The 17,938-nt window shown below is 29.8% G+C and overlaps 1 protein-coding gene across 4 annotated transcripts in view; it reads right to left on the reverse strand.

Annotated features, from left to right (window-relative positions):
* Positions 1–1,247: 1,247 nt before the first annotated feature.
* The window catches only part of aPKC (protein kinase C iota type), a 105,831-nt gene continuing 89,140 nt past the window's right edge, over positions 1,248–17,938 (reverse strand). For 2 of the 4 annotated variants that reach the window (XM_067771394.1, XM_067771392.1), the window contains exons 8-11: positions 13,251–13,366; positions 12,823–12,949; positions 12,517–12,763; positions 1,248–12,463 (exon numbers count right to left, since the gene is read on the reverse strand). In XM_067771394.1, the coding sequence (XP_067627495.1) occupies positions 12,862–12,949; positions 13,251–13,366 (204 nt within the window). In that variant the 3' untranslated portion in view covers positions 1,248–12,463; positions 12,517–12,763; positions 12,823–12,861. Of the gene's footprint in view, positions 12,464–12,516; positions 12,764–12,822; positions 12,950–13,250; positions 13,367–16,273; positions 16,396–17,938 lie in introns of all 4 variants that reach the window. The other 2 variants (XM_067771393.1, XM_067771390.1) reach the window with 1 other exon arrangement.

Here is a 17,938-nt window from a genome sequence, read left to right on the forward strand (position 1 = left end):
TATTTTTCTGTTCGCTGCTGTATATCCCTTTCGTTCGAGCATGTCATTTATGGTTACTGTGGTGTTGAGCAGATGATCAAAAGGTCGTACAATTCAAGTAAGGGTATAGGGCATAGGCTTTAAGTTTTTAAAGAAGTGCAAGGAAAGGTTAGGCTGTGTTGTGACCTCCCAAGCCAATGCTCTATAAATTCAACACAAATTGTACAGCTAACGCAGCATGTGTATGGTATGTACTATGAGTACTATGACCAAATCAAATATGAAATATCAAATATTTCATCTATGCATTCTGTTTAGTTAACTGTTGCTTTTCATCATTAACACAACTTGATCGTCTAAGCGATTTTGGCCGCTACATATATAACAAGTCACACCAGCTTTCCCTGTTTCGCGATAGCTGATAAATATTGGAAGCTCAAAACCAGATCAAAACTTTCTAGGATAATGCTGCTTCTTTTATACTCATATCATGATCTAGCCAGCCCTATTGTCAACCTAAGCCTCCTATGGCGAATCCTGTCTACAAAGCAGGCGAGGCTCTGGTGCAAGTTCCTCACGGAAGGAGGGATTTAGATGACATAGAAGGTTCAACATAACAAATTGTTCCAGCGATGGTCAGGTTAGTACCTTGTACAGGAACGTACCGACAAACGACCATCAACATCGATAAAACTTTTCTCAAACGACACGTACTCGCCAAAACCTTTGGGATGTAATTCATTCTAGGAGGTATTCCTCTGACAATCGCCGTCAGCATCACTACACGACCAATAGTCCAAAAGCCAGCCCATCTTCTCTCGTCACCGTCCTTGATTTCAAGTCATACATTAGCATTGGCATAATTAGAGACTGATAAAGCGTGATTTTTATTCCTCATGGTAGGACCTTGCTTTTAAGTTGACTACTTAGTCCAAACGAGCAAGAGCCGATAAGGTTGTTAAGCTAATGATGAATGATGATGGTGATGGTAAAACAAGTTTTCAGCTTCTTATGCTTTAACACAATACCCCATACGACAGGGTTAAGGAATCGAGTTTTTCATAATTTTTTTTGGTTTGTTTCTTTATCTTCACAAAAAGTTTAAAATGCCATTGAAAAAAAAAACAACAATTTTTTTCTTTTTTACGTATAATTTATGTATGTAATTATATGTATATATTTAATAATGTCAACCTCGTTTAGTTGTTTTTATTTTTTACTTTTTTTGTTGTTGTTAAATCGAAAATTTATATTGATACAAATAAAGATATTTGTTTGCTCAAATTTATTTGTTTTTGTGTTAATCTCTATAGGTAAGAATTTAATTTTTAAATATGTATGTATTTGCATCTGCGAGTACGAAAAAGCAACAAAAATCAAAACTTTTGTTAATTGAAAAAAATGCAAGCTTTGTAAGCAAAGCATAGTTTTAAATAACAATTTCGGAAAAATTCGAGGGGGTTTTAAAAATGTTGATTACATTTTTAAGATTTGTATTTAGCACTTCAGACAACTATTCGAGCATGTAGTCTTGAATGAAGTACATACATGTTTGAAGGCTCTAAAAATTCGTAAATAATGTTGTTTTTGTTGTTGTTGTAGCAGTGCTTCGCCCCATCCAATAGGTGCGACTGATTACAACATTTTTTTTAGTTTCTTTTCGAAGAGTATTTTAGATTTCCTTTCCACACTTTGTAAGAAAAATTAAATTTTTGATATGGAAGAAAATCTGAAACACCATTCAGAAAATAAAATTGTCACAAATTATTGTGAATTTTTGATGGACTCGTAACTTGTACTTTGTTTCACATGCTCAAAAATTTGCTTAAATTTCAAAAAAAATTGGCAATTTTTATAAAAATTCTTCTAAAATTTTCGATTTTTCTCGAAATTGGTTCACATAGTTTGCGTTATAAAATCCATACAAGTTAGTTTTAAAATTAACAAAAACAACAATTTAGAAACATTTAATTTACTAACCATTTTTGCTGCTACTATTTTACTCGCAGTTGTAGATGTATATTTTTTTACTCGACGAGTGTGTATTTTTGTTGTATATATGTAACGGTCATATTTTAAATTCACTAATACAATGATAATAGTAATAATATGTATGACATAGAAATGGGTGTGCCCAAAAACTAAATTATATAACTTTGTTCAACAATATATATATTTAATACATAGTACATAGATACAATACAATACAATACAATAGATTTTTATTTAATAAAATTCAAAGGCATATAGCAAATAGTAGCGGACGAGTGAGTACATCAGGTAAATGGTGTGTGTGTGTAAGTTGTTAAGATAAAAACATGTTATATAAAAGTCGCATAAAATACTGAAAAAAATTGTTTCTAACTTAATTTTGTATTTTAGATTTTTTTTTAAATTTAATTTTGCATTTTTGATCATTTTTGCTTAACAGCAATAAACTTTTTTTGTTACTGAGCATTGTGTTAAAGTGTTTACAGAATAATAACGTAATTTAATAAAAATAAAAAGCAAATACAAAATTTTTCAAGTAATGCTGATTAAAAACTAAAAAAATATAGAAATATTTTTTCTTTTAATGCCGCACTATTTGGCATAAGAAGTTATTTCACAATCGTTTATCTCGCCAACGGTGAACAGTGAACAGTCAGTTTTACAGCCATTTTACAATTACGAAATAAAGAGTTTTTCGAAATTGAGCACTCAAACAAAATTTCTAATTTTCTCAAAACGAAAAAATTTTCTTTTTTGTGCTTATTTAGAGCTGAATTTTAATTTTCTGAATTATAATTTTCTGAACTTGAATTGGAAATTCTGAACTTCAATTGTAACTTTTTGAGCTTGAACTGTAGGTTTCTGAATTTGCATTGGAATTTCTGAACTTTAATTGGAAACTCTGAACTTGAGTTGTAAATTTCTGAACTTGAATTGTTTATTTCTGAATTTAAATTGGAAATTCTGAACTTGAATCGTAATTTTCTAAACTGGAAAAGGAGTAGAAAGTAAATATTTGTATTTTGTGTTTTTGAAAAAAAAATTTACATTTTTTAATTTGAAAATCCTGTGTTCTATACATTTTGATTTTAATGAGGACCTTTTTAATACAAATTGAAACTTTATACGGAAGTCACAAGAATTTTAAGTATTGCAGAAATCACCGAAAAACTATTTTAAAACTTTTTTTTTTAATATTTTGAAAACTTTTCAGGAAAAAGCATCAATGCAATACATCTTTATAAAAAACCTTAAAAAAAATCAACGGTAGTTATTAAACTCAAAATTCATAAATAAAAAATTTCCAGTTAAAACAGTTTCTGCTTTTGTTTTTGGTTTTCTTTTCACAAAATCTGTAAAGATATTTTTCAAAAATGTTTTTCAGTTGTCAGCTTTGACATTTTTTCTAAAGCTTTATTTTTTTTTTGTAATATACTTGAGCTTTAAAACTCTATTTATGCTTAAAAAGGCATGAGCTGCAATTGTGCTTGCTCGAAAACATTGAAAATTTTTTGGGAGAAGTTTTGAGTGTTCGAAAAATTTACAACATTTTTGTGGCTTTCTCACAAAGCCCTTTAAAAGTTTTTTTGATGGTTAAAAAAATAGAAGCTGCAAAACTGAAAATTGAATATATTCAAAAATGTTTGAAAAAGATTTTGATGTCTTCTCTTTTTTTCCTAGTTTCGAAATATTCCAAATTTTAGCAACATTGACTCATACCTCATTGTTTTTTTTTTATTCTTTAATACTTGAACTTCAAAACGATTTCTGATGCCTACAAAAACTGCAAAACTTGAAAAACTTGAAAAAAAATTTTATTTTGGAAATTTTGAATATCTTAAATTTTTAGTTGATTTTCCGACAGGGTGGATAGTTTAAGTGGTACTGCAACGACTTTCCGTCATCCCTTGTCAAATTTGGTTTGGATACAAACCGATTTCGGCGTTGTGCCATCTTCAGTATAATTTTTCGTTCTCGTTTTTCTATTAAATAATCAATATAAAGTTAAAATATTCAGTTTTCTTTACAATTACAAATAATGTAAGAAAGGAACATTTGTAAGGAATAAAAATTTTCTAGATATTCATTTATGCATATTCGGGCGGCCACCATGGTGTGGTGGTAGCATCCTGGGTTCAGCCCCCGGGCAACGCGACATGAAAACTTTAGAAAAAAGTTTTCTAAATTATATGAAAACTTTTCTAAGCGGAGTCACCCCTAGGCAGTGATTTGGCAAAAACTCCGAGTGTATATCTGCTATGAAAAGTTTCTCAGTGAACATTGCAAATTGGATGATGAAGCTTGGCCAAAATTCTCTTCGGAGGTATATCGTGCCTTTATTTATTTATTCGGTTTCAAACTTTTTTTGCTTATCTGCGATAGCCGAGATTTTTGATTTCAGACACATTTTTCCAAAATACCCACAGAGCGTTGCTCAGTAGCGTGTCTGGAGTTATCTAAGAAGACTGGGGTTTTGATTGATTTTCGCATGGAAGTACAGCACATTTCAGTTAAGTTCGTGAAAGTGTACCAAACTTCAGACACAACGCGAATATGAAATTTGCAGCTCTTCGGTTCGTTGAACTGAATAGCCCTTGTACGGCAAGTACCCAAGTCGTTTCAATAGCTATACCCCGCTGACGTAAAGGTGGAAAAGTGGAAATCATCGTAGAAATCAGTAATACATATGTACTTACATAAATGAAAGCTGAAGAATTAAATAATTTTTAACATTCATTTTTGTTAGCTACAGAAATCGATATTAAGAAATAAGTTGGGAAATCTGATCTGACAAAATATAAAGATGTCTTTCGATGACAATTATCCGCTAACCTTATATTCATTTGGTCATCTCGTTAACTCAGCAGAAGCCCCCTAAACAGTCCCATTGAAAAATCTTTCAAAGATTTTAGAAAGTTTAAAGTACCGGAAATTGGCCACGACACAATTTGTATTATCTCTAACAAGTCTCTCTTTAAACATTCGCCTCAAACTGTATATTTAGGCGACTCCTCTAAAATGGTAACACTTAGGGCCTTTAACCTGACCTACTTAAACATAGCGAATGCAGTTAGCAGAAGCATAAAGGTCATAGCGCAGCCACAATGCCAGCCGAATATTTCGGCAATACATTTTTCTCTGCTGCTCACTTTAATATTTTGAATGGATGTCCGAACAAAACTTTGGAAAAGCGGCGAAGTAATGGGAAATACTTTTGTAAAGATTTTTGTATAAACAGAAATTCGAGTTATTTCAGCAGTTAAAAATATCTGTCTATTTTCATTATACTTGGTATCTATTTTAAATACTCCCAACGCATGAAATTTGCAGTTTAAAACCTCGACGAAGAAAATAATTTGACTAATTTTTGTTTGTTTGAAATAACCCCGAAAGTTAAAATCGGAAAAAAAAAACTAAAAACTTTAAAGTTTTCTTTATTTAAAATCAGGAGCGGTAACGAGAAGTCATAGTATATTGTCCCTTCCGCTTCTCTTACGAGTTTTGAAGCCTTCACTTCTTCTTCAGGGAGTCTTACACCTCGATATCAAGCAGTGGTTATTGAGAGATGCTAATTTGGAACTACGTTTCAAATAATAATTTCTGTAAAGTGCCAGCTTACATATTGTAAAATATACCAGAAAACAGAGCAACGTTTGCTTGTGTGTGAGCTTTTATTTGTTTTTCGTTATCCTTCCGCTTTTATGATTTATTTTTTTAGAATTTAAACTTAGTTATCGCGTATGTTTGAGTGTAATTGTAATTATGTATTTTTGTATTTATATGTCTTATAGTATTCGAAACATTAAAAGTTGGCTTACGCCACTGCTCACTAAACTTTGATTTTAATTGTTGCTAAATATTTTTTTTATAATTTGTATTTTTAGTTTTAACATTTTTATGTTTTTTGTTTAATTAATTAATAATAAGGGTGTTGTTTCTTTTAGAATATCTTTTTATATTAACATTAAGTCACTACTTTGTTTAAATAATATTCATATATCATTGCATGTAAGTACAGTGGCGCGTGAAAAAATAGCAACAAAATTCAAATTATCATTGTGTAAAATATGAATATGCTATTAAACTGCAGTCAGAAAAAAATCTAGATTAAAAATGTAAAAACTTACATATCTTTTAGTGCACGCTTGGTATTTATTTTAACTAAAAAATTTATTAAAAACAAATAATTAATCGAAATTTGCCAAAAATTTCGTTGAAAATTTTGTTGCTATTTTTTCAACCACCACTATATGTATAATTTTTGTGTATAATAACAGACAATTTGTTAAAAAAAGTAACAATTGTTATCGAAAATATATAAAACAATTAAAATATCAACAGTTTTAAGTACAGTTGGAATGCTTCAGTCCGCCCTCTTTTCGTGAAGTTTTGTTTTCCAAATTTTCTATTATATTTACACACATACTAATATGAGTATATATATGGTGTGTGCTTTATTTCTTGCAAAAAAAGTAGTCTTCTTTAATTTTTAACATTGCTTTTATAAATTTTTCAGTTGTTTTAAAATTTTACGTTATATTCTCTTTTTTATTTAAAAAAAAACGTAAATTTTGGCATGTATAAGGCTGCAGTTGTTTGGATTTTGGTAAAGAGATGCGCAAGAAAAGAAAAATTACTGAAATTTGACCTGCAGAATATCGAAAGTTGAGTGTAATCAAATTTAATGTTCAACTCGATTTATGTAAGCGTTTGGTTTCAAAATTGGGTTTGGCTTTTTTATATTCGCAAATTGATTTTTGGTGAAAGAAATGGAAAAAAAACTTACAAATAATACAACACCGAATATGAAAAAATTTTACTTGGAGCAACTTTAAGGCTAAGGTGTCAAAATAAGACCCTAAAATCGATGTTGATATTCGAAAATAATATAATTCGAAATTCAAAAAAGTTCTACTTCCAGCAAGTTTTGTAGGTACTAAAATGGTGTTACAAGATAAAATCTTAAAAAATCGAATTTAAAACTCTAAAATTAGAAACTCTAAAGAATCTACTTTAAAAAAGTGAAAACTGAATAATAATAGAGCTGAGAAATTAAGATTTGTATTAAAATTGATCTACAGAATATGAGTTTTTTCGTTAGGATAAATTTTTCTCCGCATTTAAAACCAACGAAAAAATTGTGTATGATTTGAAACATCAAACAGATAAGTATTTGTATGTTTTGTGAAATGGGCCACAGCTATGGACTGTACCATAGATTCGTAGCTCTCACGGACTAACTACAACTTTTTTCTCAGAATTGTTTCAAAAGCTTTCTATCTTAACAAAAATTAAATACATTGTAAACTTGTGATATGGTTTTCGTCTGAGATAAAACGTTTTCGAACTGGCGACCGAGCTAGAGTGATATTCCACTCAAGTTTCGATATTTCGACATACGAGTTCGTTGACTGTGTGTAAAAAATACCCCTAAAAATATCAAATAGAATCTCATTAGGAAGATAGCACATCGAACAATGTTATTTGCCGAGATAATCAAACTTTTGCTATTTATTTTTTTGATAATGCTACGTCGCACTTATGCAGAGTATCGGCAATATCGTTGAAATACAGTAAGTTTTCACTCGGCTGTTCGAATGGCAAACAAGTTCTCTCATGAAATCCCAACAACTGTGGCGCACGACTCTTTAGAAAAAATCTTTTTCAAGGCATTTTTTAGCTGCATCTGACGTTCAGCGATCGACAACGGTATTAAAGAACATAACGCATGTTGTGTTGTTGTTTTGTTTTGGATATGCTACGTAAATGACAGTTATTGACTGCATGTAAAAATAGCTCATTCACCAACCATTAGGACCACTTGCAGAATGGCAAGTTATTTTTTTTAGCTCAAGTTAGTTTAGAAATTTGTCAAAATGTATGATTTCAACCTAAAATGTCAGATTAACCCTGAGTTAAAAGGATAACCTGCCGTGCTGCAAGTGGGCCTTATATTAATAATTTGTGGTATGATTTTCCGTTTGCCTTTTTTTGGGTGGTAAAAAACCGGGTTCGGCGTTGTGTCATACTCAGTACACTTTTTCATTCTAGCGAGTTTGCGTTTATTTGTACTCTCTTATAGCGATTCGTTCTCTTTTATGTACGCCTTGCAGAGCACTTCGCGTTTGATAATAGGTAGCAGGAAGGTGGTTCGTATGTTTATGATTGTTTTATGGCTTTATTATATATCATTTGTGTGCTTTTGTTTGCTTTCACGTCAAGCAAATAGATATATAAGAAAACATCATGGTTTATACCGGCGCCAAAAGTGAAATTACAGTGAAGTAAACTATGCACAAAGCTGGATAAAACTGAGCTTCAGGGGATATTTTGAATGTTTGAGGTAGATAAGCACAAGGAGGCCCTAAGCCTTATCCACACGTAGTCGGTATCTAACACAAGAAAACCGAATGTATGTCCTGAATGTGATGTGTACACGAGTACAAGTATAAAATGTCATGTTTGTGTTCACCTTACGTTCGCAGAATATCTTTAGGATAAATTATGATGTTCCGAAGGTGCAGAGAATCCAAGTCATAAAACTATAAAATTTGTCTTAACCAATTTCAAGCAACCAGTTTACCAGTACCAGTACCAGTTTCATGAAGCAAAAAACTAGCCGGTAGCGGGCATTTTTGTTTAAGCCACAGTATCCCACTTCTGAATTATATCCAATAACAACAGCGAGGGAGAGAATTATTTATTGCTGTAGGCCTTTTTTTTTTTATATTTTGGTGTGGCGCCTCTCTCAAGAGCGAAAAGTAACGGACCAGTGGACAGTTAAATCTTTATGCCATCGCTCTTGCCTAGTACAATTTGCTGAACATAGTTCAGCTTGTAAACAACTAAATATATCTCTTTTGATATTCATCTCTATCTTCTTCTCCTACCAAGGACGTTTGCAGCTTTACACATGCACTTTTGTATTTTCATATTAAGTGTATGAGAAATTAAGTCACAGTTTTGCATTTTAAATAATTAAATTTAATTTTTCGTTTAGTTTATAATTTTTTTGAATTTTATTTAGAATTTATCATTTGTTTGCTTACATATTAGTATATAGTTTAAATAGTAGTTTTTCTTTTAGTCATAGTTTGTAGTACAATACATGGTTTTCTTTATTTATTATTTTTATTTAGCAATAAATCTAGATTAAAGTACCATCATATATATGTGTGTGTATGTATGTATTAAAGTGTGAGTTAGTGAGTGAAACTTTCTTTGTTTAAAAAGTAAAACATTCTGAAAATTTTTGTCATTTTCGCTTTACATACTATTTTCTTTTTTTTCTCTTCTTTAACGTTCTTCGGCTCATTTGCCGCTTAATCGCTACAAACATATATTTACTTTTTTTAATTAATTGCAGTTACAATACTTTTGCATGCCTTAAATTAATGATTTTTTTGTTTCGCGTTGCATTTGTGTGTATTATTTTTATTTATTTTTTTGTGTTTTTTTTTTCTAAATTGGTCACAACATGCCTTGCTAAAATGACATAATTTGCTTTAGTAATTTCGTTTTAGTTTTGTTTTGTGTATTTTACTTTCTATATGTGTATATATGCTAATATTAAAAAACCTTTCAGTTGCGTCTTAACATTAATTGCTGCTGTCACTGACTGCATGCATTACAATTTCAGTTACTGTTTTTTTTTTTTTACTTTTTTTAATTTTCATTTAATTTACTTTTAGCTGCAACTCATTCTAAAATCATCACGGTTAGCAACATTTTATTTTCATAGAAATTTTTCATTGCTCTCTGCTTCAGCTAACAATTGACCAGTTACGGTATAAAAAAAATGTTAATAATATAGAACACAATTTTTGTGAGATGGCGAGCTAATGGTATGTGGTGAGAAAAAAATTTTGATGATGTGATTAGAAAGACTGCTTTTCGAAAATACAGCAGCGAATTGAAGAAAGTTTCTGCTAGAAATTAATCAGCCAGATTCGATGGAATTTTTATGTTCAAGCCAAGTGACTCAAATATTTTAAGAAGTTTCGTTTAGGGCTTCATTCTGCATTGCGAACGATAGCCCGGACGAACGATTCGCCTCCAAACGATTTCGTCAAGCAATGGTATTCTCCATCATTTTCGTTCGGCCTTTACGTTTCTTACTTTATGTAAAAATGAAGGCGAAAGCAGTTGTCAAATGATATGTTACCATCGTTTAACATAGTGCAAATACACTAGCGATTCGTCTCTGTGGCGAAACGAACTTTAGTTTCGTAATAGAGAATGAGGCCCTTAGTTTTAATAAACTACGCTGTACTCTGAAATGTCAATAAATTTTAAATACTGCATACTTTCAGGATATACTATGTAGGTTTATAATTAAAAAAAAAAATTAAAATCAGTAAAAATGAATGTAGAAGTTCACTAAATTTTTATTTATGGGTGTACTTCGAAAATTTTTCGAAGATTCCGATTCCCAGAAATTTAAACGATTTTTCCGCTCAGCATAAAAGCAGTAATCATATTAGCAATAAACCTCAAAATGTTTAAAAACTTTGATCGAATTACATATAAAATTAAAAAATAAACTTCGAAAAAAAATCAAAATTTGCCAAATGTGCGAAGTTGCAACATCCCAACTGCTTAGCATTATTTCCATGCTCAATTGTTTAAAACTATATCAACCTTGTTAGATCGGAAAATAAAAGCTACTGCTTTGAAACCATTTTTATGATTTTTTTTTGAATTTCGATTAATTTGTTTATTGGTTTTTGGAATTCAGGGAAAATGCTTTGCATAAAACGAACTTCGAATAAAATTTAATTTCGATTTTTTTTTTTTTTTTTTTTTTTTAGAAAAAGCGATTTTGTAAAATTTAAACTATTTGCAGTATGGTATCGAAGAACATTTCATATTTATGGCACACTGCCAAGATAGGTCAAGTTTGAAAAACCACGCTGAAATTGTTACCTCCTAGATGTTTGACAAAAACTTCGAAAAACTCTAAAAAAAAAAAAGTATCGAACTGCAAAAAAAAACTTCAAAGTTGTAACATTTTTATTCCTCAACAATTTTCTTTGCTCGAGTTTTTGGTGTTGATTAAATAAGAAAATTAGCTAAAATTTCGACAATTTATCAAAATTCCCAGTCTATTCTGGAACTTGCAAAACATGTTATTTTTTTCTGAATTCTCTTGGGGATTACTCAAATTCGAACACATATTATTTCGAAATTTTTTCGATAGTGACGATTTCGGAAAATTTTAATATTTCCCGATAATAGAATTTAAATAGTCGCCATATTTGAAACAAACTTCCAAGAAAAACAGAATATCGAACAAAAGTTCTAAAGTTATTTATTTTTTTAAAACGGTTTCGAAAAACGATTTTTATACAGAGCGAAGTATTACAATTTCAACTTCAAATTTTTTTCAAGTGGTGTAACTTACTTTATTAAAGTTAGTGTAAAAACGATGTTGAAACAAAAGTTAACTTCGAAACATTTTCGAAGTATTCTATTTGTGTGTAAAAATTGTATTAAAAGAAACGCGCTATTATCGGGGAACCCACTTAATGCTTTAGTGTCCCAGAGCAGTTAATATTAATTTTCTGCTAATATTGTAGGAAAAAGTTAAGGCGAAGAGAATCAAGGGAACTTTTCTTAATACTCATCACATCCATTCAGACGAATGATCTCAACAGCGACTTTACATTTCATTAACACAACAGCAGCCTGCTAGAGCCGGTCTACTTTGGCAGGAGCACTGCACAGCAAATTTTTTTCCGCCGCTCTCTAGTCTACAAAGCCTCTCCGTTGTAATTAAAAAATATCCTAGTTCAAATGAAGTTTCCAAAACTTAAGAGGCTAGTTGTGGCGCTCTAATACCAATATGTTTTCTTTAGCGCCCTAAAAGTATGTCTTTAGTTCTTAAAATATTCCTTATAAATACATTTTTGACATCCTAAAAGTATGCATCGCTACAACAAAATCTAAAAATGTCTTTTCGAGTACCAATATATAATGTATTGGAAGCACTTTAACAAGGATTTGTTCTAGTATCTTAAAAATTGGTTTTTGAGTTTTTTGACTTGCGCTTAGAAAGAAATGGGTAGATTCGTGAATGTGCAGTCGAATGTGTGAAAGTATGCAACTTGAATATGATATAGAAACAAACTATTTTTAATGCATCTCAAAAGTATTTTTAATGCTACCAACATCTGCTGCGCATCATTTCCATCATCCAATTTTATGCATCCCAAAGCTTTGCGCTCATTTTTATTTTACATTTTCGGGATATACCCACTTGCGATCTGCCACTCACATGTAAATAAATTGTGTTACGTTATCAGTAATGATGTTTTTGTTGTTTTTCACCATTTCTTCTCATTATAGCTGTTGCTCTGTCTGTTTGGAATTGTTTACTGATTTTACTTTTTCTGTTATTTTGAGCGTGTTTGTATTTTCATTCATATTTATCGTATTTTCTCTTTTTCATTATATTCTGTTTACTTTAATTTAATGGAAGGCAAAACATGTGCTGTAGTAAACTTTTATTATTATTTGAATTATGCTTATGATTAATATTGTTACCGTTATGATGATTATTCTGACTAAGATTGGGATTCTGATTTAGTGGCGGCATTTGTATAAGTTGATGTTGTAATTGCTGCTGCTGTTGTTGTTGTTGTTGATGTTGCTGTAACATTTTTTGTTGCTGCTGCATACGTAAATTTGTTAAATTATTATTAGCGGTTGATGATGTTGGAGTAGCGTGCAATTGTAAAATACTTAAATCATCAGCCACGGAGTCATAATCACTGGAGTCCTCGCCATATAACTGTAATGGAAATAAGCAAATTTTAATGAAACTCAAATAGTATAATAAGCACTACTTACACGTATATTATAGGGATGCAAATCACATGACTCGTGGTGTCAAACGCAATCCTCAAGCGACATAAGCAGGGGATTCACATATTCGAATCCTTCGAACTCCGATTGATCAATCTTGTCGATGACACGGCTGCGGAAAAGTTGTAAAAGAAATTTCGTTATATATTAGAATGTAATTTTTATTAACAATTAAGCCCACTTGCAGGTAGACAAGTTAACTTTTTAACTCAAAAGTTAGCTACTCCATAGAGGTGAAACTCATACAGTTTTGACAAGTTTTAAAACTAACTTTGAGTCAAAAGCTCTGACAGTGCGCTTAAGAAACTTAAAACTTAAATATTTATTGATGAGGTGAAAAGAAGTAAAAGAATAGTAATATTTAAAGAGAAAATAAAAAGTAATAAAAATAATCTACTAAAATCACTACTTACTCATCATCAGGCGTCAGCTGTACAGCTTCTTCTGTGAATTCGGGTGGGAAATTTGCTAAATCTCTGTCGGAGTCTAAGCGCGGTTTGAATGGTGGTGAAACTTGCTTGCGTTCAAGCTGTTTTTTTATTTTGTTTTTTATGATGAACATATGCATTTAATGAGCGCCAATTGTTGGTGATATTTCCGATATTGATTGATTGTTAAAGCGATTTATGGATAAATCAATTAATTGCAGAAATTGCAAATAATATTTCGAGAGTTTGATGATGTGGCGAAGCGAGCAGAATAGCACATGGGCGGCAGAAAACAAATAAAATTAAAGTTAATTAATAGTAAAATAATAGAAAACCCGATTTTATATTTTTCGAATGACTGTGAAGATCGTTACTCTTGCTTTTGTTATACAATTACATACTTTGTATTTTTCTTTATCTTTACTTTTATGTTGCCTATTATGATTTATTTTTTAATGTTAGTTTATTTTGTTTTTGAATATTTATTTATTTTTTTTTTTATTCTGTTTCTAATTTTTATTTTTTATGTTTTATATATATTTAAATTTTTTCATTGTTACTTTTTTCATTTTTTATTTATTTATTTCTTTTTTTCGGTTTTTATTTATTTCCTTTTTTTACTTTAATGGTTTTTATTTTTTACTATTTTTTTTTTGTTTTTTTTTTTCATTTATATTTTTTCTTTATGTTTTTTTAATTTTTAAATCTTATTTTCTTCATTATAATTTTTAGATTACTGGCACTTAATTTTTTATTGATCTTTTGTTTTATTATTGCTTTATTTATTTTTTGTTTTTCGTATTTCTTTTTTAGTTTTTAAATCTTAATGCCGATTTTATTTTTATCGTTATTTTGTACTTTTTAATTATTTTATATTTTTTGTTTTTGGCGCTGTTCTCTGTGTTATTTTATTTTTTTGTAATCTGTATTCTTGTTGCTTTTTAATTTTTCCTTTGTTTTTTTCAATTCTTTTTTATTTTTTTGCTTTTTATTTTTATTTTTTTTTATTATGTTTTTAACTTTCTTTTATTTTTTAATTTTTGTACGTTTTTTTATTTAATTTTCTTTTTTACATTAATTAATTTTTTATTTTTTTGTTTTATTTTTACATATTTTTATTTATTTTTTTGTTTGTTTGTTTAATGGTGTGTTCAATTTATACTTATTATTTAAGAATTCATGAGCTTAACACCGGCTTATAATAATTGAATATTCAATTATTATGTTTTTCTAGGAGAAACTGAAAAGAAAGAAAGAAAAATTTACTGGCATATTGCGATGGTACCATTTCGAAAACCGCCACGTAATCATCATCAGGCAATTTCGTAATGTTATCAAAGGTTTCACCGAGATTCGAACCGCGAATCACACGGTGAAACTGCAGTTGCCTTAACTACTAGGCTATCCTGCTTGTATTTGTTTCCTTTACTAACACCAGTTTCTCTTAGAAAAACATAATAATTGAATATTCAATTATTATAAGCCGGTGTTAAGCTCATGAATTCTTAAATAATTTTTTGTTTTTATTGTTTTTTTTTTTTTTTAATTTGTTTGTTTTCATTTTGTTTTATTTTAATTAATTAAATGATTTTTTTATTCCACTTTTTTCTTTGTTTTCTTTATATTTTATTTACTTTTTCCTTCATTATTTCATTTTTAAATATTTTTCTGTTCGCACATTTCCTAAACATTTTTTATCAGTATTTCAATTTTTATTTACTAACTTTATTTATATTTCTTATTGATTTAATTTTTTATCTCTTGTTCTAATTATTATTATTTTTTTTTTTTATGTTTTGTTAATACAAGTTTTTTTTAACATCGAATATATTAGGGGTAACCAATTTCCAAAAAAGAAACGAATTTGCTCTAAAAAAAAGTTTCAAATGCAGTTGTGAAATGGTGATGTCTATATTTTAAATATTGTATGATTCGATTTCGAAATGATTTTTATAAACGTTGGTTTACATTTAAATACTGCGTAGTTGAATAAGGATAAAGTTGATAAAAGATATTGATGGCTGAGTGGAAGAACACCCTATTTCAGAGTTTTTATGCATCATATCTCAAAAAACGGCGAAAAAGGATGAAATAACTAACTCCAGCACTGACAAACTTTAAAATTTTAATCGTAGATGATTTCAAGCCCTTGAAAAAGTCGTTTATTAACACTTTACTAAAATGATGTGATCTTAAAACTTTTTAGATGCAGGAGTCATAAAATAAGTTCTGAAATAGGGCATATGTGGGTTGATAGGATGGCCCCACAACAGACAATTTAGCCAAATTACATCTGTCTCAAGCTAATATAAACAACTCCTTAAAGTATGCAACACTGGTAGAGGTAACTTTAATTTTTGAAGCCTTCCCGATTTTTTTTTTTATTTTAAAGTGATCCGCACTATTAAAGAAATAAAAATTATGCTCAAAAAGTAACAAAAAACGTCTATTTAAGCTTCAAAACTGCCTTTTGCGTAAAAGCTTAATATTACAGCCAGTCAAACATTTATGCTATATTCTATGTCATAATGCTGGTGTGGCATATTTTTAGGGGACTCAAAAATTAGATTCACCATAAGTAAGCGCTTTCTAAAAACTTATACAAATACAATTCTCGTAGACATTTCTTAAACTATACCACATGCACTACCAATAAGAAATTTGCTAAAATATATATTTATATACATTGTTTTTTTTTTTTTTTGTAGACGTATAAACATTTATGATTAATTCTTGTGTTAGATGATTGCGAGTCGTAAAAACTAAATCTCTTATTGAAACTTACATCAATCGTCTTATTAAATTAGGTGAATAACTTTATTTCAAGTTAAATTTTATATAAAAGGAAAATATATCCAAAAAGTAGAAAATATGTAGGTAAAGTAGTTTACAAAATAGTGCACGAACAAAAATCTTTTGAAAAAAGTGGAGAAAAAACGAAAGTCAGCAGAAGTAAAATTCATGAAAAGTGAAAAAAATACCAGACTACGTTCCACTAAGCAACTTACGGATCGTCTGGTGTCATCTCGGCTGACTCTCTCGTAAATTGTGTATCAAAATTGTTTGTCATATATGGATCGCCAGCATCGAATGTTGGCTTATATGGTGGTTGGACTTCCTTTTGTGCAATCTTATAAATAATTTTGCAAGAAATATATTTTTTCCATACATAAATGCAAATATAAGAGCTTTTTCAAAACATTAAGGACACTGAGGATGGCACAACGCCATTTCACAACAAACCAAAACCGACAAGGGCTGTCGGTAAATCATTTTAAAATAATAAACACTGCATAAAAATGCAATTTAAAAAAGAGTTTTAAACTACATATTTGCTGGTTTTTGCAAAGATTATGTTCAAGGATCTACTTAATATAAAATAGAAGAGGAATTATGAAAATAAAATTGAAAACCATTTAGAAAAATCAAAAAAAAACTACTTAATTACCGTAGGTAAAATACAAAGTTTTGAAATTCAAAAAACGAATCAAATCATTTTTGAAAGAATGGGCAAAATTGATTGCCGAAAAGGGCCAATAATTACAAATCATATCAAATCAACAACTGATTGGGGGATCGACTTATCTCGACTGCAGATTCGAAAAAAAACCCTATCTCAGAATTCGGTTGATTGGCCCATTGGTAGGGGTTTGTTTGAAACAACGCAACCCAGTAGAAGATTTATATAATTTATTTTTAGAAAGAGCGTTCTTCAGAAATTCTCAGATAGGGCGTTTTTAATTAAACACAGTTCAGAGATAAGGCATTCTTCAATTGTTTGCTGGGGTAGGGCATTTTTGAAATGGCAGCCTATGAAGGGCAAATGAATTTCAAAAACATATTACACAATACGGCAAAATTAAATTTTTTTCTGGTTTTTGGACCTACTGTTTTTTTAAGAGATTGTGCTTTAAGTAAAATAAAAATTCTTACGTTTTGGTGTAAATTAACGAATTATAAAAAGTCAAAAATGGAGCACGATTAGATTTTTTTCGGAGTCAAATTCATATTTTAATTTCTGAAACGTTGGCCTGGACTTTCGATTTCGTTTATTAACGTATTTTAAAACGGATTTTTTTCGGGCTCGAAATCAGATCTTCGGAAATTAGAAGCCCTATATTCCTGAATTTTTTCCAATCTGTAAAATAAAAAATTTGACTAAATAAAAAAAATACGAAGTATGAACTTCGAAAGTAAATACCATGCTTTGCAAGCTAGCTCCGAAAAATCACTTAAAAAAAACTACAGGAACTACGTTCCCTCTATTCAGAAATAGTTTCGCAATCCTCTGAATTCCATTTGGTTATTTTAAAATTAGAAACCCGTTTTTCTGAAAAACATTTGCCCTTTCAGATTTATGATGGAGTGATCCATGGGCCCAAAAATGAGTGATCTCTATAGTTATTTTTTCAGTTCGCGATTTCGTATACTCTTTAAAAAAAATTATAACAAAAACACGCACTTTCTTTTTTTGATGAACTTGCCTGTGCCCTCGTCACTCGCTTAAATGGACCAAACATTATTTAAAAATGCTCAATATAATTTATATAATCATCATCAATTTTCACAAATGCAATTTTTTATAGATTTCAGCATACTTTTCCAATCCTCAGAGTTTCGAAAAAAACTTTCAAATCGAGGCAACTGTTGTCGTTTCAAATATGCATACACTT

Source organism: Eurosta solidaginis, chromosome 3 (genome assembly GCF_040869045.1).
Source record: "Eurosta solidaginis isolate ZX-2024a chromosome 3, ASM4086904v1, whole genome shotgun sequence".
Taxonomy (NCBI): Eukaryota; Metazoa; Arthropoda; class Insecta; order Diptera; family Tephritidae; genus Eurosta; species Eurosta solidaginis.